General features: G+C 44.5%; 1 protein-coding gene across 1 annotated transcript in view; it reads right to left on the bottom strand.

Annotated features, from left to right (window-relative positions):
• The window catches only part of LOC121276013 (tomoregulin-1-like), a 186,424-nt gene that overhangs the window by 126,956 nt on the left and 36,912 nt on the right, over window positions 1-22,556 (bottom strand). Inside the window, exon 4 of the mRNA XM_041183958.1 lies at window positions 11,709-11,735. Coding sequence (XP_041039892.1) covers window positions 11,709-11,735 — 27 coding nt within the window. The remainder of the gene's footprint in view (window positions 1-11,708; window positions 11,736-22,556) is intronic.

The raw sequence follows: 22,556 nt of genomic DNA, 5'->3' as shown, positions 1-22,556 counted from the left end.
CTGGAGAGAGAGGAGGTCTCCAGAGGAGTCAAGGACAGAATCTCTCTGGCTAGAGGTAAGGAATAAAAAAGGTTCAATAACATTAATTTATGTAATATATAGTAGTATATAGACCACCAGCCAGTGGAAGGGATGTGAACAAATTACAGAGAGGCACAAGAAATATAGAGTATAATAATGGGAGACTGCAATTATCCAAATATAGACTGGGATAGGAATAGTGCAAAGGGACAAGAGGGGCAAGAGTTCCTGCAATGTGGTCAAGATAATTTTCTGCAGCAGTATGTTTCCAGTCCAATGAGAGGGAAGGCACTATTAGACCTAGTTCTGGGGAATGAGTTGGCCCAAGTGGATCAAATATCAGAGGGAGAGCATTTAGGGGACAAAGACTATTGTATCATAAAGCTTAGGTTATCCATGGAAAAGGACAAGGAACAACCCAGAGCAGGGATAGTTAACTGGGGGAAAGCCAACTTCGATGGAATGAGAATGCATCTGAGTTAAGTGAGTTGGAATCAAATGTTGGCAGAAAAGACAGTGGCTGAACAATGGGCCACCTTCAAAGAAAAAGTATCGCAGGCAATGTCATGGTATATTCCCTTGAAGGGGATAGGTGTGAAAAATAAATCCAGAATGCCCTGTATGATGAGAGAGATAGAGGTGAAGGTGAAAAAGAAGAAGTGCACATACAACAGATGTCAGGTAGAAAATACAATGGAGAATCAGGCTAAATATAGAAGGACAAGGGGGTGGGGGTAAGGAGAGAGCATGAAAAGATGCTGGGAGCTAACATTAAAGGGAATCCCGAGGTCTCCTATAAGCATGTAAATATTCAAAGGATGGTAAAAGAAAGAGTAGCATCGATTGGGGATAAAAAAGGGGACTTGCACATGGAGGCAGGAGAAATAGCGGAGGTATTAAAAGAATACTTTGCATTTGTTTTTAAAAAGGAAGAAGATGCTACCCAGGCCAAGGTCAGAGAGGAGGTAACTAGTACACTAGAAGAATTTACAATTGACAAGGATGAGGTGTTAGAAAGGCTATAAAGACTTAAAATTGATAAGGCACCAGGATGGGATGTGAAGCATCCAAGGGTACTGAGGGAAGTGAGAGTGCAAATTGCAAGGCACTAGTGATAATCCCCCAGCCTTTCTTAGACACAGGGGTGGTGCCAGATGACTGGAAAACTGTGAATGTTACACCTTTGTTCAAGAAGGGATGCAAGGATAAAGCTGGCAGCTACAGACCAGTCAGTCTGACTTTAGTGATAGGGAAACTTTTGGTAACTATAGTTTGGGACAAAATCAATAGTCACTTAGACAAGTGCAGGATAATTGAAGAAAGCCAGCATGGATTCATTCATGTCTAACTAAGTTGCTAGAGTTTTTGAGGAGGTAACAGAGTAGGTTGTTAAGGGCAATGCCATTGATGGATATGGATTTTCAAAAGGCATTTGATACAGTCCCACATGACAGACTTGTAAGCAAAATTCTGGCTGATTGAATAAAATGGAAATTAGGCATTTGGATAAGAAATTGGCTGAGTGACAGGAAACAGAGTGTAGTGAGAAATGGTTGTTTTTCAGATTGGAGGAAGATTTCTAGTGGTGTTCCCCAGTGTTGGGACCCTAGCACTTCCTGATATGTATATTATCAACCTAGACTGTACTGTTCAGGGCATGATTTCAAAATGTGCAGATGACATGACGATTGGAAATGTTGTCAACTGTGAGGAGGTAGTCTTGAACTTCAAAAGGACATAGGCATGTTAGTGGATTGGGCAGACAAGTGGCAAATGAAGTTCAATGCAGAGAAATGTGAAGTGATTCATTTTGGCAGGAAGAATGTGGAGATAGTATAAAATAAAGGGAGAAACTCTAAAGGAAGTGCAGGAACAGAGGGACCTTGGTGTATATGTACATAATTAATTGAAGATGGCAAGACATGTTGAGAGAGCAGTTAATAAAGCATATAGCATCTTAGGCTTTATTACTGGGGGATTGAGTAAGGAGGCCACGTTGAACTTGTACAAGACACTAGTTAGGCCTCACCTGGAGTACAGTGTCTAGTCTGAGTGCTATACTTGAGGAAGGATGTGAAGGTATTGGAGGGGATACAGAGGAGATTCACAAGAACGATTCCAGCAATAAAGAACTGTAGCTATGAGGATAGACTGGAGAGGTTGGGACTGTTTTCCTTGGAGAAAAGGCTTAGAGGAGACTTGATAGGGGTATTCAAGATCTAAGGGATATGGACAGGTAAATAGTGAGAAACTGTACACACTCAAGAGAACATCAAGAACTAGATGCATCGATTCAAAATAATTGACAAAAGTAGTAAAAGTGATGTGAGCAAAAATTCTTTCACCCAGAGGGTGCTGGAGTCTGGAACGAACTTCCTAAGAAGGTGGTGGAGGCAGGTTCAATCGAGGGGTTCAAAAGAGAATTGGATTGCTATCTGAAAAGGAAGAATGTGCAAGGTTGTGGGAATAAGGCAGGGAAGTGGGACTAAATAAAATGCTCTTTCAGAGAGCCATACAGTCCTTCTGCACTGTTAAGATTCTGTAATTCTGTAATTTGTCCATGGGATGTGGGCTTTCCTGGCTGGGCCAGCATTGATTGCCTATCCCTAATTGCCCTTGAGAAGGTAGTGGTGAGCTGCCTTCGTGAACCGCTGCAGTCCATATGGTGTAGGTACACCCACATTGCTGTTAGGAAGGGAGTTCCAGGATTTTGACCAAGTGACAGTGAAAGAGCAGCAATATAGTTCCAAGTCAGGATGGTGTCAGCATAGTGTGTGACTTGGAAGTGGTGGTGTTTCCATGTATCTGCTGCCCTTGTCCTTCTAGATGGTAGATGTTGTAGGTTTGGAAGGTGCTGTCGAAGGAGCCTCGGTGTGTTCCTGCAATGCATCTTGTAGATAGTACACACCTGCCACTGTGCGTTGGTGGTGGAGGGAATGAATGTTTAATATGGCGGATGAAGTGCCAGTCAAGCAGGCTGCTTTGTCCTGGATGGTGTTGAGTTTCTTGTGTGTTGTTGAAGCTGTACTCATCCAGGCAAGTGGAGAATATTCCATCACACTCCTGACTTGTAGATGATGGACAGGCTTTGGGGAGTCAGGAGGTGAGTACTCTCCTCAGAGTTCCCAGCCTCTGACCTCCTCTTGTACCCATAGTATTTTTATGGCTAGTCCAGTTCAATTTCTGGTCAATGGTAACCCCCAGGATGGTGATAGTGGGGGACTCAGCAATGGTAATATCATTGAATGCCAAAGAGCGATGATTAGATTCTCTCTTGATGGGGATGGTCATTGCCTGGCACTTGTGTGGCATAAATATTACTTGTCACTTATCAGCCCAAGCCTAGATATTGTCCAATTCTTGCTGCATGTGCGCATGAATTGCTTTAGTATCTGAGGAGTTGTGAATGGTGCTGAACATTGCACAATCATCAACAAATTGACCTTACGATGGAGAGAAGGTCATTGATCAAACAGCTGAAGATGTTTGGGCCTAGGACACTACTCCTGCAGTGATATCCCGGTCCTGAACTAATTGACCTCCACCAACCACAACTACCTTCCTTTGTTCTGGGTATGACTCCAACAAGTGGAATGATTCCCACTGACTTCAGTTTTGCTAAGGCTCCATGATGTCAAACTCAATTAAATGCTGCCTTGATGTCAAGGACAGTCACTCTCGCCTCACCTATTGAGATGTTTGGACCAAGGCTATAACTCAGGAACTAAGTGATCCTCGCAGAACCCAAACTGAGCGTCAGTGAGCAGGCTATTGCTGAGTTAAGTGTTGTTTGATAGCACTGTCGATAACCCCTTCCTTCACTTTATTGATAATCAAGAAGAGAATGATGGGGCGATCATTGGCCAGTTTGGATTTATCCTGTTTTTTGTGTACAGGCCATACCTAGGCAATTTTCCACATCACCAGGTAGATGCTAGTGTCGTAGCTATACTGGAACAGCTTGGTTAAGGGCACAGCTAGTTCTGAAGCACAAGTCTTTAGTATTATTGCCTGGTATTGTCTTCACTGACGGCTAACAGGCAGTTCAGGTGAATTCATGTGAGAATCTTCCCCACAGTGGACTGAAGGTATATGCCTCTAGACGGTGGCAAAGTGGTATTGTCATTGGACCGGTATTCCAGAAGACCCCAGGTAATGCTCTGGGGATGCAGGTTCAAATACCACCATGGCTGATGGTGAAATTTGAATTCAATAAAAATCTGGAATTAAAAGTCTAATGATGACCATGAAACGATTGTCATTAAAAACCCATCTGCTTCTCTAATGTCCTTTAGGGAAGGAAACCTGCTGTCCTAACCTGGTCTGACCTACATGTGACTCCAGACGCACAGCAATACCTTCTAAACAAGGGCAATTAGGGATGGGCAATAAATGTTGGCCTACCAATGACGTCCACATCCCATGAACAAATTTATCGCCCTTCTTGAAAAATGCAACAATGATGGCACTGTGTAAGTTAGGAGGTAGTTCCCCTTCTTCCCAGGTGTTTGTAAAATGGTTTGAGCAAGAGCTCATTACCACCAGCTTCATGGATTTCTGCAGGAATGTTGTCCAGACCACATGCCTTGTTATTCTTCATCCGTTGTATAAACTTTGTATCTCAGCAAGTGCTGGCAGCATACCCAAATTTAATCTCTCAAGCTGTTGAGGGATTGTTTTGAACTGATACTGTTGACTCCCAATTGAGAAGACTCCGGTAGTACTTTTCCAATGGTTTCGAACAGTTGCATTGTCTTTGAGAAGAGTATTGGCATCTTCAGCTGGGAGGGGGAGGGACTGTTTGTTTTTGGTTCATAGATGGACTTGGTGACCCAGAAGAAGCTGTGCATGTTGTGCGGGCCTCGGTAGTGTTGGATTTTATTTTCGACAGGCTAGGCTGGAGTTTAGAAGAGTAATTTGATTGAAACATGTAAGATCCTGAGAGGTCTTAACAGGGTGGATGTGGAAAGGATGTTTCCTCTTGTGAGAGGATCTAGAACTAGGAGTCACTGTTTAAAAATAAAAGGTCACCCATTTAAGACAGAGTAGAGGAGAATTTTTTTCTCTCAGAGGGTCATGAGTCTTTGGAACTCTCTTCAAAAGGCAATGGAAGCAGAGTCCTTTGAATATTTTTAAGGCAGAGCTAGATAGATTCTTGATAAGCAAGGGGGTGAAAGGTTATTGGGCGTAGGTAGGAATGTGGGGTTGAGGTTACAATCAGATCAGCCATGATGTTATTGAATGGCCGAGCAGGCTCGAGGGGCCGAGTGGCCTACTTCTGTTTATAACTTGTATGTTCGTATGTTCATATAATCATTGGCCTTCTCCACACAACAGTTATTCTTGATGATATGTAACATTCTCTGAGCTTTGGATTTTAGTGGTTAGCATTCTTCTCTTCATGATCTACCTCAGCCTGGTCATGGAACCCATTTGTAATCAACTTCCACAAGGGGCCATAATTGAGTTTCGACTTGATGGGAAGATTTTCAACCTCAAAAGGCTGACAGCCAAGACTAGGGTGCCCCTTCAGCATTTCCACAACTTACAATATGCCAATCACTACATTGTTGCAGCCCACACTGCAAGAGACATTCAGGCCACCCTCAGCCTCTTTAATTCCGCACATATAAGTGTTGGTCTCTCACTGAACATCAGCAAGACCAAAATCCTCCAGAAGCCTTCTCTCGGGCAAGCACTTACATCAAAAGCTATTGTTATCAATGGGGTGACTTTAAAAGTCATTGAACATTTCTCAAAGCTCAGCAGTTACCTTTCGCAAAAGATCACCATCCAAGTGGAGACCCAGTACAGCATCAGCTGTGTCAGAGCAGCTTTCCAAAAATTGTGCAACCAGAACTTCAATAGCAGAGATCTCCATAAGAGGACAAAGGTTTTAGCATAAAATGTTGTAGTTGTCACCACCTTTTTATATAACATGGGTCACCTACCAAAGGCACCTCTGGGAGCTGTTGAATTTCCACCAGCGGTGGCTCCACAGGATACTCAAAGTGGGAAGACAGGAAACAAACTCCAGCATCCTCACTGAAGACAATTCCTCCAGCATTGCAACTATGATCATGCAAAATTAGTTCCGCTGGTCTGGACACTTCAATCGCAGGCCAAATAATTGGCTTCCAAAGCAGATCCTCTGTTCAAGACTTAAGGATGGCATCTGACCTCGAGGAGGACAGAGAAAATGTTTTGCGGACACTCTGAAAGCTTCAGTTAAAAAGTTGACATTGGTGTGTGGGAGGAACTTGTCACTAACTGTGCCATGCGGTGGCGCCTCATCCAACAAGCTGCAACATTTGGAAACTGACTACATAAACTCTGCTGTGAAAAGTGATGAAAGGATGAGAGTAGAACCTGAGCTTGAGAACACTCCTTTCTCAGGGCAGCTCTTGTCCTCTCTATCCGAAGACCTGTGACTCCAGATATGGCTTGCTGCATCACCTGAGGACAAACAAATCACAAAGCCTGACAGAGTTCATCCTCATTTCAAGGGACTGATGACAACGAATCTTTGGATTCCCCCAGTGTCCTGTGCTCAATACCTGGCTTGAAGCATGATGCAGGAGGGAGGGTTTAAGATTTTTCAGGCATTGAACCAGTTCTGGGACAGAAGGCACCTATTCAAAAGGAATGGGTTGCATATCAACAGAACTGGAACCTATGGCATCTTAGCGAGGTTCCCTACTGTAAGCATAATCTCAAGCTTCTAGTGGTCTGTAACTTTAATTCTCCGCTTTGCTCTCACACTGACATCTCTGCCCTCGGCCTGCTGCACTGTTCCAATGAGGCTCATGTAAGCTTCAGAAACAGCACCTTGTCTTTCCATTAGGCACTTTATAGCCTTCTGGACTCAACAATTTCAGACCATAAACACTGTTCCCATTTTTTTCCTTTTCTTTCCTTGTTTCATTATGTTTCTTGCAGTCGGCAGCACATCTGCTCCAAGCAAATATTTTGTTTCCTTATTTCTTTTCTTGCCCCATTAGCATTCCCTTTGGCCCAGAGGACTAACTTTTTCATCATTCAGTCTCTCCTGTCTTCCACCCTAGCATAGACCTTCATTTTGTCCTTGTGCCACCAACCCATTACTCAAAACCTATTACATCTCTAACTTTTCCCAGTTCTGATGCAAGGTCACAGATCTGAAATGTGAATTTTTTTCTCTCTCTCTACACAGATGCTGCCTAACCTGCTGAGTCTTTTTCCAATATTTCCAGTTTTTATTTTGGGTTTCAGCACCTGCAGTATTCTGCTTCTCGATTAAGGAAAAAAGGGAGGTGGGGGTGGCAGCATTGATTAGGGAAGTGTTGTAATTATGAGGATTATAATATTATTATCTTTTGAGACTGTAGCTTTAAATTTAGGGTAAATGAAAGAGGTCATGTGAGCTGTTCTGCTCTCTGCCTGACATTAAACCTGTGGGTGGTTTGATCGTTAGAGATCAAAGGAAGACTGAGATTCTTTTACTGAGAAGAAGGTACAATGTATTTATGCTTGGAAACAATGGCAGCAGTCTTGGAGTTTACTATAAGCAGACTCTGAATCTATAAAAGTCCCAGAAAGGTGTTGCTGGTATTGGGGTGTAAACAGTTGGGCTGTAAACTGACCATTTACTTCCAGGATGAAAGGGAATTGAGATCAAGGGTAGCAATTAGCACTTCTATCTGGAAACAAGAGCTAGGATTTCCCGGTCAGCGAGCAGGGGGCGGGGCCCACTTGCCGACGCGTAAAACGACGTGGAATGACATGGGGCGGAACTCCTGACGTCACCCCGCCTCATTTCAATTTGCAGCTCGGCGGGGGCTCAGCCGAATCAGCTGTGCGCCCGCCGACCTGTCAATGGCCAATTGAGGCCATTGACAGAGTCATTTAGCTAATTAATGGACCTGCCCGTCCAACCTTAAGGTTGGCAGGCAGGCTGGGAGCCTAGCGGGCATTGGAAAAAGCATGAAACCTCATCCACAAGCAGGTTGAGGTTTCATGTAGGTTTTTTAAAATTTAATAAAAGTGTAACTAAAAGTGATGGACATGCCCCAGCTGATGTGATAGTGTCACATGAAGGGGCATGTCAGGGAAATTTTTTTTCTGTTTTTAACATTTTTCACTGTAGAGCCGATCTCCCTGAGGCAGCACTTAGCCTCAGGGAGATGAATGCGCTCTTTTTTGCGCATGCGCGAAAAAGTGCACTCTCAGCTCAGGGAATCCCCCGCGCCCGCAAAGGAGCGCATTGCGCTTCCTTGTCGACGTCACGCTGGGCGGGCCTTAATTGGGCTGCCCACATAAACTGACGGCGCGCCCCCAATTGGGGGCGTCGATCAGAGGTGCGCCTCCACACACCCACTCCATAACTTTCCCCCCCAGTGGAGGGATAATTCTTCCCAAGATTCATGTGTTTCACGTTGTCATGGGGAAGAGGGCAGAGGATGCCATTTTGAGATCAGATTACAGGCTTGTCTACAAATCAATGAATATTGTAGACAGACAGCAATTCTGTGTGGTTAACAGGGAAAAGAAGCTGCTAGGCTTTGAGAGCTACCACAGCTGGATGCGGTAGGGAGACAGTCTCTAGTTGGAGAGACGCATCCTGCATCCTTCTATGGATTCCGGGAAATTTGTTTGGGCATTGTCTGGGGAAAGACGAATCATTGAAATAAGCTTTACCACTGATGGTAGTTTTAAAAAGCTTTCCGATAACTGAGGAAAGTGCCTGGAGATGGTCACTCAAAGTTACTACACGGCAGAGCAGGGATGCAGTTGTAGATTCTTTATTGTAAGGACTGTAATTCTATGGAGAGTACAATGTGTGTTAAGAATTAAAAGGGAACATTGCTCTCTGTAACATAATGTATAAGTTGCCCACAAAAATAAAATATTGTTTAGCTAATAGTGTTTCTTGCTCATTTGTTACAGTAAAAGTTTTAAAATGTGAAATCTTGAAATTTCATTCCTTCAGCTAGCAACTAGAAGAAAAAAAAATCTCTTTTTAAAAGTTATCAGTTTCTACAGAGACCATAACAGAAGACATTGCATCCCCTCAAGGAAGAGGGTGCAAGGAAGGACAGAGTTCATTCGATTAGAGTTAAGAAACAAAGTGTTAAGTTCATGCTACCTGGCACATTCTATTGGCCTTCAAATAGTGAGAGGGGGCTAGAGGAACAAATCTCCAGGGAAGTCACAGAGATGTGCAAGGAGTATAGAGTGGTGGGGAATTTTATCCAAATATCGATTTGGATAATGGTAGAGTAAAATGTATGGAGGGGGAGGAATTTCTGAAATGTGATCAGGAGAATCTTCTTGATTAATATGTTCTCCATCAACAAGAAGTAAGGCATTTCTGGATCAGGTGCTAAGAAATGAGGTAGGCAATTTGACCAAGCTTCTGTGGGAGAACATTTTGGTATGAGGGATAATCATATCCTAAGGTTTAGATTAGTAATGGGGAAGAGCAAGGAACAGTTTAATATAGAACTTCTATATTGTTAGAGGGCTAATTTCAATACGATGAGAAGGGATCTAGCAAGGGTAGTCAGGAAAACACAAAAGATTCGGTGTTACACTGAGCTCAACATATTTGAAATCAGTTACCATGCTTTGATTGTATATCATAATTTTTTCCTTAAACAAATCACCACCTATATAAATTCCAACCTGCAAAAATAAATAATCTGTTTGGATGTTTTACAATTGATTGGCTTATGATAAGAAGGTTCTGAAATTATGCCACAGGCTAGCTGCCAGCATATGAATGTTTAATACATTTGTTTGAAAATGTCCTCCTCATTACTTTAGCGGAGGTGTTAACTAATTTATTTTTGAAGTGTTAAAATAGTGGAGAAAGGAATTCAGCCTATTTATACTTTAGAATCATACAGAGACATTTCAGGACCAAAATCTTTATACTGAAGTACATCCTTGATATCTTCATACTTTACTCTCATCTTTCTGTAGAAAACGGCAAAACTGCAGTGAATTACAATCATTACTCATTAATTTTAATGATTTAGAATTAATGTGAACATTTGCATTTTTATATCACTTTACCATATTCTGAGCATGTATTTCATAGAAATATTTTATATATCTTTAGTGTTGTGCCACACATATGGATTACTAATGTAGTATGTGTTAGATGTCTTTGCATATATAATTCCTCATATGCTAAATTCTCAATCTTGCCTGTGCCATCAGGATGGCACTAATCTGAAGCTCAAGGCTTCCCAACAGGAAGGGGTATAAATGTCGGAAGAGTGAGTCATTTCTCGAAGTATATATAAATTCCTAGTGGTAGCTCAAGTGTTGGCGAAGGAAAGACGTGTCAATAGTTTTCCTATCCATTCCTTTGAACTATGAATGACACGTGAAAAGTGTAATTGGAGGAGAGCTAAACAAATAATAAGAATCTATAAGGGATCACAACGTTCCACTGGAATCACATCTGGGAATGACACTGCCATCTGACAGCCTAACTGCTGTATACTTTGAGGGCTTCACATTCATAACAGGGGTCAGCACAAGTATTCCTTTCACTGAATCTGGAAAAAAATCTGGGCCTTATCGAAAAAAGTCCAGCATTACATACATTCTTGAACAATTTGGGGTCTGCTAAGATTTCTTTTTAAATTCAGGACCTCTCAGAAAGTTGCAGGAAAATCAATTCTTAACCATTTTTGAAGAGACCATTGCCTTGTTAATGTTTTAATTTAGAACTTGCAGTCAAATTAAACAGATTAGGCAGGATTTTTTGCTGAGCAGGTGGGCGTGCGCCTGATCTACCCGAACGTGAAATGATGCACAATGATGCCGGGCGAGTGCCCTGACCTTATCGCGCACTCGCGCGATATTTCAGTCAGCGGGCGCGAGCGTGAGTCGGCAGTGCGCCAGCCAACAATTAGAAGGCCTATTAAGACCATTAAAAATGTAATTGAAATAAAATTTTCACTGCCCATCCAACCTTATGGCTGGCAGGCAGGCAAAAAGGCCAAGTGGCTTTTGCAATTTTTAGGAAACCTCATCCACGGGTGGGATGAGGTTTCCATCAGCTTTTAAAAATAAAATAAAAACTTCAATTTTTCATTAATAGCAGGTCCCTGTCCATGTGGCAGAGTCACATGAGGAAGCATGTTTTTTAACTCCTTAAGATTCTTTTTTTTTTGTATCTTCGGCTCCCCGAGGCAGCTCTGTGCCCTCCCCCCAATGCCCCACCCCACCCCCCAACCCCACACAGGCAGTGCTGTGCATTGAAGCATGTGTTTCACGCTGAGCAGGCCTTAATTGGCCCACCAGCGTGAAATCGCGGTCCAGCCCCAATCGCAGGCAGTGGTTGGCTTTCCGACCGCTCCCGCCCGCCCCCGCTGAGCCTGCCCAACAAGGGAAAAATCCTGGCCATTGTACTTTGGAAAACAATTGAGTCCTCCTTGTGACGTAAGGAAATTATAGGGTCTTGCCTGTGTATAAAAACAAACTAGATCGATTGGAAGAAAATCGAACCACTTGTGTAGTTTGAAAAATTAGATCTTGCTCCTCCCCCACTGAGATACTTTTGAAACACCTTACGATCATATTCACCCACTGCTTAGAGACTTTACCTACTGTGGCTGCTTTGACTATTATGGGGTTGAATTTCATATCTTAAAAGATATGTAAACTATATTTTAGAAAAATGTAAAATGTACCTCCTTCTCCAGATCCAGAGCCATTTTCTAGAAAAAAAGCAGAAAAGAGCAGAGAATTACTGCTAAATTGTAGAGTCGAGTTGTCATTTCACAGAACAATGTTAAGAAAATACAAGGATTATCGTTATATAGTTCCTCTGAGTAAATCTCAACCTGTTGCATTTAAAACAGGAATGCATTATTACTATAAATCATAATATATTAAGGTACAACTATGCATATGGAATAAAGAACGGTTGATAAGCTGTAATAAAATTGAGAGGTTTGATCACATCAAGAACCACAACAGTGAAGATCCATCAAGCTATGGACTGAGATAACATGAACACCATAAACACTCATCCAGCCCATGCTTATTTTTATAATTCACATGTACAATCTGCTATTGCTCCACTATGAGTTTTGCTGTCCAGGTTTCTGTTACTGGGTTATGCTGCATGAGTTTATTTCTTCTGCTTCTGACACTGACTTATCAAGTGATAAACGTATTCTGTTGTAGAACTTCATCATACTACAATAAATTACAATGTTGCAGCAATGGAAACAGCAAAATCTGTAAACACACAGATCAACACTTGACGTAGAATCTCTGAGTTTAACCCAGGGTGGGAATTGGGTGGCTGGTGGCCAAGGAGGAAGACAACAACTCCCTGACCAGCACCCACCGTGAAGCCAGGGTGGTTTCAACTCCTAGGTGCAGGTTTCAGGAGCTTCATGTGACAAGACAAAGCTGGGAGGATGAGCACAGGGAGAGAAGGCCTCAGGCTAAAAATTTGTCTGACCGTTTTATTGGGCATACAAGTTCTGATTCATGCTCTTCCATATAGGTTCCATTGGGGGTGGGCGAGATGCTCCCACCTCATTACCGTGATAATTATCACAATGGCTTTATGTTCAGCCCACCATTTAATATGGCAATTGGGTCTCAGTGGCATCATTGGAGCTGAATCTGCATGTTTAAGTTCATGCTGTTTCTTTCTTAAACATGAACCCTGGCAGTTATCTGCTTGGAAGAGCAGGTTAAAACCTGGACCCACCAGGTTGGCAGGGTAAAAATCACCTCTGGAGTCACACCCAAAATCTTGACAATGCTTTTCTCTTTCAGATGCTAGCTAACCTGCTGTACATTTGTAGCATTTTCTGTTTTTATTTCAAATTTTCAGCATTTCTGCGTTTTCACCTTCAAAATGCATCATACTCCTGATTTGTGCATTCTAGATGGTGGACATACTTTGGGGAGTCAGGGGGTGAGTTGCTCACTGCACGATTCCTAGCTCTGATCTGCCCTTGTAGCCACAGTATTTATATGGCTAGTCCAGTTCAGTTTCTCGTCAATGGCAGACCCCAGGATATTGATAGTGGGGGATTCAGTGATGGTAATGCCATTGAACATCAAGAAGTGATGGTTGGGTTCTCTCTTTTCGGAGATGGCCATTGCCTGACACAATGTCCAATGTTTATTGGTCTTCAGAATGTACAAGCTCCATTGGTCTTCAATTCACCACCATTGGTGCTTATATTAGTTGATGGACTTTTTTCTTCAAGTGGGCCTCCCTAGAGCTTATTTTCAGGGAATAGCTTTATACTTATTAATTGAAGTGGTGTAACCAGCAGACTATACCAGGACTACTGAGTCCAGGGAGGGGTCAGGGTTATAGCATGATAGGTGTAGCGGGTACAATTCCACGTTCACTGCTACCCGCTTGAAGGAGGATCTGGTCAGTATATGACTCCAGAACTAGAGCAATGTAGTTGTTTTTCATCTGCCCTCTGAAATAGTCTATTTATATCAAACCACTATAAAAATTTACAATCAGAATAAAACTGGATGGAACACCCAGCATTGAAGTAAGCTTTAGATATCTAGACATCTACCTTTAGATACCTTTGCACACTCTAGGTGATAGCTAAAGCTTTAGATATCACCTAGAGTGCGCAAAGTCCTCCTCAATAACATCTGGAGACTTGTGGCAAGTCCTACAGACTACCCACACAACAGCCTGGCATAGCCGTACTTACAGAATCATACACGCCAATTTCCCAGACTCAACTCCTCCATCACCATTCCTGGATATGTTCCATCCCACAGTCAGGGCATGCATACCAGAGGTGGCTGTGCAGTGGTATACAATCAGAATGGAGTGGCCTTCAAAGTCCTCAATATTCAATTCGGACCCCATGAAGTCTCGTGGCATTAAGTCAAACATGGAGGAGAAGGAAACCTCCTGCTGATCATCACCCACCGTCCTCCACCAGTTGATGAATCATTACTTCTCCGTGCTGAACACCATTTGAAAGAAGCACTAAGGAAGTACTCGGCTTTGGGAACTGCAGTGTCCATCACTGAACAAGTTGGCCTAGTTATGAAGGGCACAGTTGCCAGTTTAGGGTTACGGCAGGTAGTAAGAAAACTGTTACTATCTCTGAAGAGACTGATAACTTTTTAAAAGAGATTTGAACTTCCAGTTACGAGCTGAAAGAGTGACACATGATTTCACGTTTTAAAACTTATACGGTAACAAATGACTAAAAAATACTATTTCCTTTATGTAGACAACTTATACTTTAAATTAGAGAGAGGAACATTTCCCCCTTATACTTATCATACATTGTACTCTCCATGGCATTACAAAATCTTACAGCACACAGGCCACAGTTGCTCTCAGTTTCCCATGGGTTCCCATGAGTAGTAACTTTGAGTGCCGTCTCTAGGTGCTTTCCTCAGTTTTTGGATGTTTATTAAATTCTCCACCAGCTTTGAAGCCCATTCTGATGATTCTCTTTCCCTTGGTAATGCCAGGATGAATCCGCTGGAATTGTTTGATGGTGTTTCTTAGACTAGAGACTGTCTCCCTCCCACATCTGGCTAACAAAATGCAAGCAGCCTCTTTTCTCTGCTGATCACGCAGAACTGCTGTTTGTCTGCAATATTCATTGATTTGTAGGGACGCCTGTAACCTGATCTCCAAAATGGCTTCCTCTGCCCTCTTCCCCATGGCAATGTGAAACACATTAACATGTATAAAAGCAAAAGCTTTGAGGAAGAGTCACACAGACTCGACGTTTTTCCCTCCACAGATGCTGTTAGATCTGCTGAGTTTTTCCAACATTTTCTGTTTCTGTTTTACATTAACCTTGTATCTAGGTAGAAGTGGCCATCATCTATCCTTGACTCCAACTCCCTTTCAAATTATAAGTAAACGGACAGTTTACAGCACAACTGTTGCAAGTTAGTTCCTTCAACACCTTTCTAGGACTTTGGGAGATTCAGAATCTACTCATTGTAAACTCAGACACTGCTGCCATTGTTTCCAAGCGTAAAAACCTTGCACCTTCTTCTCAATAAAACAATCTAAGTCCTCCTTTGATCTCTAACAGCCAAACCACCAAGGCTTACTGTCAGGTAGACTGCAAAACAGGGCATATAACTCCCTTCATTTACCCTAAATCTAAAGCAAAAGTCCAAAAATATAATAATCTTATAAATCTCGTAATTATATAATTTTAACAACACCAACACAAGGGGAAAACTGACTTAACCTTGTCCTCACAAATCTACTATTACAGACGCATTGGCCCATGACAGTTTTTGTAGGAGTGAACACTGCGCTTTCCTTGGGGAGACAAAATCCTATCTTCACTCTGAGAATACTATCAATCATGTGACATGACTAGCGTGCTAAATGGGATATATTCAGTTTAGGTCTAGCAGTTTAAACTGGGTATGCATAAGTTGCTGTGGGCCTTCAGCAACAGTAGAACTGTATTCCACCAGAATCTATAACCTCAATGCCTTGCATATCCCTCACTTGACCATTACCATCAAGCCAGGGGATCAACCCTGGTTCAATGATGAGTACAGAAGGACATGACAGGAGCAATGTTAAGCATAACTAAAAATGAGGTGTCAGTCATGTTAAATTATAATATTGTATTGCATGTGCACTGAGGAGTGGAAGCAGCATACCATGCACAGAGCTAAGAAATCAATAATCAACTGATCAGATCAGATCTGCAGTCCTGCTACATCCAGTCGTGAATGGTGATGGACAATTATACAACTAAAGGGAGAAGAAAACTACATGAACATGTCCCTCCTCAAAGAGGATGGACGCCAGCAAATTAGAGCAAAAGACAAGGCTGTAGCATCTTCAGCCAGAAGTTGATCCACCACAGCCTCGTCCCAGAATCATAGGTGTCAATTTTCAGCCAATTCAATTCACTCCATGTGATATTAAGAAATGGTTCAGCGCACTGGATATAGCAAAGGCTTTGGCCAGGATTTTCCGTTGCCTGCTGGCGACCGGCATGTTTGGTAGAGTCAGTGGACAATATGGCATGATAATTTCACAACGGCGAGAAACCAGTTTGCGATTATCCGCTCAGCCCATTGATGGCTGGCCGAGTTCTCCCATCATTGGACATCAGGAACCTCATTGTAATACATCTGCATATCATTATTAGGCCTGCCCACCAGAACCATCTCCCCGGCTGGATTGTCTACCCACTTCGGCAAAAAACACGCAGGCATGTTTCACAACAGCACATATGTGACGTACACCTAGTAAGCTGCACTTCGCTGGGGACTTCAAAGTTGGTTTGCCTACTTTGCTTCGGTCAGTACTCACAGTCATCAGCATCAGGCTTCACAGACAGCACTGCATCACTTTTAGGGAGGCTCACAGCAGGTCTCTACCCACCAGATCAGCCATATGTGGATGGCTTTTCAATAGCTGCAGGGCTAGGGCTTGCTTGGAGAAGAGGGAGAAGTGGCCTCAGGCAAGGGAAGAAGCTGCAGGATGAGATTTGTACTGGAGAAGGAGAGTATCCCAGGGTGTGTGTGGGGGCACATGTTGATCTGTACAAGTGGCCTCAAAATGGTGAGGGCTGAGGAGGCAGTCTCCAAAGGAGATGAGGCCAGATGGACATGTGAGGGTACGTGTGTGAGAATGGGTGCTGATGTCCCTTGAGCTGGCAGTGAGTGAGATGCCAGTGAATGTGTGATGGGCTTGAGTGTGTGAGTTTGGAGTGATGAGAAGGCTGCCATACCCTGGCTGTACAGATGAGATCATTCATTCTCTATCTGCATTGGACAGCCAACCTCTCCTGGGCAACATTGGCACTGATTATCACTGCCACAGCCTCCCAAGCCTGGTCGGTCACGTCGTTGGCCCACCCTATAGTTAGAGGAGGGTAGAGGACATCGTGGCAGGCCTCTATGGCATCAAAAAGGCGTTCCAGTGACATGTCACTAAACATGGTGGCTGCAGTCTTTTTGACTTTCGTGGACACCTTCCCTGCAGTATTCCTGGGCTGGGAGCACTGAGATGTATGCATGTGGCTAGACATTAAATATGGCGCCCACTGTGATGAAGCTGCGAGGTGATGGTATGGCGGGCAAATGAAGGCCCATTCTAATACCACCTTCCTGCACCCGGCCCATAGCCCTGCAGCTTACAACACTTAAGGTGCAGATCCAGGTACTTTTTAAAAGAGTTTAGAGTTTCTGCCTCTACCACCAACTTGGGCAGCGAATTCCAGACACCCATTACCCTCTGCGTAAAAAAGTTCTTCCTCATGTCCCCCCTACACCCTCTGCCATTTATCTTGAATCTATGTCCCCTGTTTCTAGAATTCTCCACCAAGGGAAACAATTTTATCCTGCCCACTCTATCTATTCCCCTCATAATTTTGTACACCTCAATCAAATCACTTCTCAGCCTTCTTTGTTCTAAGGAAAATAACCCCAACCTATCCAATCTCTCCTCGTGGCTATACTTTTCTGACCCTGGCAACGTTCTTGTAAACCTCCTCTGTACTCTCTCCAGAGCTATTATATCCTTCCTGTAATGTGGTGACCAGAACTGCACACAATACTCCAGTTGAGGCCTCACCAGTGTTTTATACAATTCCAACATTATATCCTTACTTTTATATTCTATACCTCTGCCAATGAAGGAGATCATTCCATATGCCTTCTTTACAACCTTGTCTACTTGAACGGCTGCCTTCAGGGACCTATGTACTTGTACGCTAAGATCTCTCACTTCATCTACCCCTCTTAGTATATTCCCATTTATTGTTTAATCCCTGTAACTGTTTGACCTCCCTAAATGTATGATCTCACACTTCTCTATGTTAAAATCCATCTGCCACTTTACCGCCCACTCCACCAACCCATCTATATCATTTTGGAGATTATGGCTATCCTCTACACTATCCACTACTCAGCCAATCTTTGTGTCATCTGCAAATTTCCCAATCATGCCCCCCACGTTCACGTCCAAATCGTTAATATATAACACAAACAGCAAAGGTCCCAACAACGTGCCCTGTGGAACACCACTTGAGACAACTTTCCATTCATAAGGGCATCTATTGACCATTACCCTTTGTTTCTTGTTACAAAGCCAACCTTTTATCCAGTCTGCTACATTATCCTGAATCCCATGGGCTTTTACCGTGACATAAGATCACACAACAGCAAATCCTAATGAGAGATAGTTCTGTGTGAAGACTCGTGCTAAGCTTTGTCTTGTATATAGTTAGAAAAATGTTTAATAAAAGCTAAAGTTTACCAACAACCTTACCTTCAGCAGTCTCTATCTGTCCTCACCTAAGCTAAGACCCACAATGATGATAACAGAAATTCTAGAGGTGAGGCAAGAAAAATCGAGGCTGCGTTTGCCCAAGGAGTCTTAGTAAAAGTGAAGATGATCAAGTGAAAACTCTCCACTGGTTGGAGTCATACTGAGCACAAAGGAAGATGGTTCTGGCTGTTGGAGGCCAATCATCTTAGTCCCAGGAAATTACCAGAGGATGTTTTTAGGGTAGTGTCCTAGGTACAAACATCTTCAGCTGCTTCATCGATGAATTTCCCTCTATCATAAGGTCAGAAGTTGGGGTGTTCGCTAATGATTGAACATTATTCAGTTCCAGCTGTGACTCCTCAGGTACTGAAGCAGTCCATGCCCACATGGAACAAGGTCTAGACAACATTCAGGCTTGGATGGATAAGTGAAAAGTCCCATTCACAATAGTCTTTTTTTCTATTTGTTCATGGGATATAAATGTCACAGGCAAGGCCAGCATTTATTAACCATCCCTAATTGCCCTTAACTCAATGAGCTACATGAATCCTGAGAGGCAGCAGGTCAGAGATTGGGAATTCTGCAGTGAGTGACTTTCCTCCTGACTCCTCAAAGCCTTTCCACCATCTACAAGGCACATGTCAAGAATGTGATGGGATACTCTCCACAGCTCCAACAATACTAAAAATGTTCAACGCCACCCAGGACAAAGCAGCCCAACTGGTTGGCACCACACCCACCACATTAAATGTTCACTCCTTCCTCCACTGCGCAACATGGCTGTGATGTGTTCTATCTCCAGGATACATAGCAGCGGCTCACCAAAAGTTCTTTGATAACACCTCTCAAACACATGAACACTGCCACTCAGATGGACAAGGACAGCAGGTGCACAGGAACACCACTGCCTCAAAGCTTCCCTCTAAGTCACACGGACTTGGAAAGTTTTGCTGTAGCCTTTATTGTCACTCAGTCAAAATTTTGTAAATCCTCCCTAATAGCACTCTTGCTCCATCTTTATCAAACAAATTGCAATGGTTCAAGAAACTTACCCCCACCAACTCATTGCAATTAGGGATAGACAATAAATGCTGGCCTTGCCAATAATGCCTACACCTTGTGACTAAATAAATCTTGTGCAGAAATTTTCCATTCCAGAGACTGAGAGTGGAATTGTCCCAGATTTGCACAAAGTGCAGTAGCAAGCGAGAAAAACGATAGCTTGCCTGTCGGCTGCAATGGTGGCTTTTCGCACTGTATCGTCCCTTGTACCCTTCCCGTGCGACCCACCTCATTCATAATGCATTCCCGGGAAACACGTCGGTCGCTGGCATGGCGGCCTCCGATTTGCAACCCCCACCCCCACCCACCATCATCTCAGGCTTCAATAAACCAGGCACGATAGTTAAAGGCTGCTCCTGCATGCAGCTAGCACTCTTTAAGGGGTAGGAGGCTGTTTGGAACTGATGGTTGCCAAAGGGAGAAAACATGTTGCCCTTGAATTTAGCGACGCTTCCCTCAAATACCTACTGGACACGGCAGAAGCCTGCCATGATGTCCTCTACCAGCAAGAAAACCAAAAAGCAAGATCACCAATCCAGCATGGGAGGTGGTGGCAATGGTGGTAAGCGCCAACGCCCTGCAAAAGAATACAGCCAGCCGGTGCAGGAACAGGATGACTGCTCTCATCCGTTCAGCCAGGGTAATTCACTCTTCTCATCACTCTCAACTTACACACTCACAAACCCTTCACACATCCACAGGGATCTCACACGTCAAGGGACAACAGCACTAACTCTCCATCAGGCTCATACCCTCTGGAGCTCGCATCCTCATCCCATCCATGGCTCCGCTCACCACACAAGCACACCACACAGTGCCATGCGTCCTGCTCGCACTCTATCTGTTTTCATGCAGGAGAAGCTGTCTCACAACAGCAGGGAGAGGTCCCAGACGGGGAGGGGGGGGGGGGGGGGGGGGTGAGGGGGTGGGAGGGGGAAAGTGGGGAGGGGGGGAGGTTTTCCACAATAGACCCCTCACTCACTTTGAGGAATGCGCCATCATGCACTCATGTGAGGACATGAACACTGCTTGTGGCGATAGTGAGGTCGGCAGTGACCACCCACCTGAGGATCCTGCATGACATCATCCCTCTCTCAACGCAAATGTGAGTGCTCTCTCTTCTGCTTTTGACTCTGCTGCCATGTACTACTTATCTCTACTTTGGTTCACAAGGAGCTCTGCCAAGCGGCCAACACCCTGAGTCTGTCAGTCCCTCAGCTCCGTCCAGATCCTGTCCTCCAGCCAAGAGGACACCACCTTTATTGAAAAGCTAGAAATAAGCAGCCTGGAAGACCCGTCACAGAGTTTATCCACACCCAGCACCAGCACAGCAACACACACCTTGGTGGGGCCTAGGTTTGGAGCAAGCACGGGTTCACAATCTGGTGGTCACTGTATGGACATGTGTCTGCAGCAGGAGGAGGCAGGTTCAGCCGAGCTCCCCGGCACTCAGAGGACTACAGGGGAAGAGGCACCTGTGAGGTCTGAGTCAGATGAAGAGCCTCTGGATTCGGCTTTCAATTCATTGTGGAGAGTCAGCAGAAGGTGGGGGAAAATCATGCAGAGCTGTTGGAAGCCCTTAATAGAGTGAGGCGCAAGTTGGAGGAGTGTGTCCGCCTGCTCTCTGATGAAGTGGTGCCCACATATGCACATACTGATGTCTCCATGGGGAGGATGGTGGATGCCATGGAGATCCTGGTCCAGTAGAATGGGGAGATAAGTGCAGACCTGCACTCCATTGCGGTAGCTATGGGTGAGATCCTGCAATGGCAATGCGACAGGAAAATGGAGCACCTTGACGTCCTTCCAGATGCTCCTTCCCCTCAAGGAGTCAGGCTGGGACCCTTGGGCACTCGAAGTGAGGAGGACCGGCAGCTGGACACCCCTGGGCCATCCACTCAGGAATTCTCAGAAGCTGTCCCCTCCCTCCGAGTCCCCTTTGTTGGTGACCCCTTTGTCTTCTGTCACCGCAGGGGGAGCAGCTGGCCCACAGGAGGACAGCCAAAGCAAGTCAGGGCCCACAAGGTCTCAGCTCTCTAGAGGACTCACACCAAAGTCATCAGAAGAAACAGGGCCAACTATTGCACAGGCTGTCTCCATCCCTCCTGTGGATGCCAGGGCAGCAGGTAGAAGAAGTGGTAGGCCTAGAAACGTTAAGAATTTCTGATCACGCGTGGTTGCATGGGTGAATGCATTTTGTTACTCTATAATCTGAAAATATATTAACTTTCACTGAGTAATGTGTAATGGGGTCTTTCAGCTTCATTAACAGGCATTGCAAGTCCTGTACCACCCTCAATCCACCCACAACCCCCAACCCTCACTAGCAGTTCAGCAACACACGGCTGGACCGCGGATGATTCTGGAGGGAAAACTTTGTGTGTGGCAGGACCTTTCAGAGCTTTGTGCAAGCATTCTCTCACACACGCGGAGCCTACCGCCATCAATTCATCTCAATGATTCATCTCAATGTCCCGAGCATTTTCAATGCTGTCTGCTGGGGTTCTCTTTCAATTGTCCAGCTGACCTGCATCTCCGCCCACCCACTGATCACACTCCCAGGCAGAACCCTGTGCCCATCCAACATGAGGCTCTGCCCACGTTTGATTTCAAAAACAAATTTGTAGTAAGAATTCTTCTCAGCTTTCCCATCCTTTCCCTCCCCAAGTCACCCACATTCTCTCTTCCATCACTGTTGACCCCTTTGGTCTCACCTTCCACCGTGCCACTATCACCTACCAACCAGAACCCTTTTCTTTCCTGGATGTTCAAGTTAACACACACATTCCCTACCTACCCAAGAATCCCAACCCCCATCCACAATGACTTCCCCAACCTCCTCCTTCCTTCCCCCAGGGCAGTGTCTGCCTCCAAGTCCCCATTGGCCACCCTCGCCGTCCCTTCTACTGCTACTGTTGAACCTTCATTCTCCTACCCTTCTAGCTCCCCCTGCCCCCTCTCATACTCACCATTCCCTCCTACCATACCCACCCTCAGTTCACTCCCAGGAGGCTGTCATTGAATCCACAGACCACTTCCCTTGCATGTTCACCTGGACATTGCCCATCCCTTATTCCCTCCTCCATCCTTACTCCCCTTGGACTCCTTCCCCACTCTGAATTCCTTGATTCCCCCCACACCGGATTCCTTCCTCCCAGCACCTCCCCACCCCCGGGCCCCTTCCTCCGCCTGGACT

This window comes from Carcharodon carcharias, chromosome 3, assembly GCF_017639515.1.
Source record: "Carcharodon carcharias isolate sCarCar2 chromosome 3, sCarCar2.pri, whole genome shotgun sequence".
NCBI classification, from domain to species: Eukaryota; Metazoa; Chordata; class Chondrichthyes; order Lamniformes; family Lamnidae; genus Carcharodon; species Carcharodon carcharias.
The sequence above is the reverse complement of the archived record's forward strand: the minus strand, read 5'-3'. Positions and strand labels throughout refer to the sequence as shown.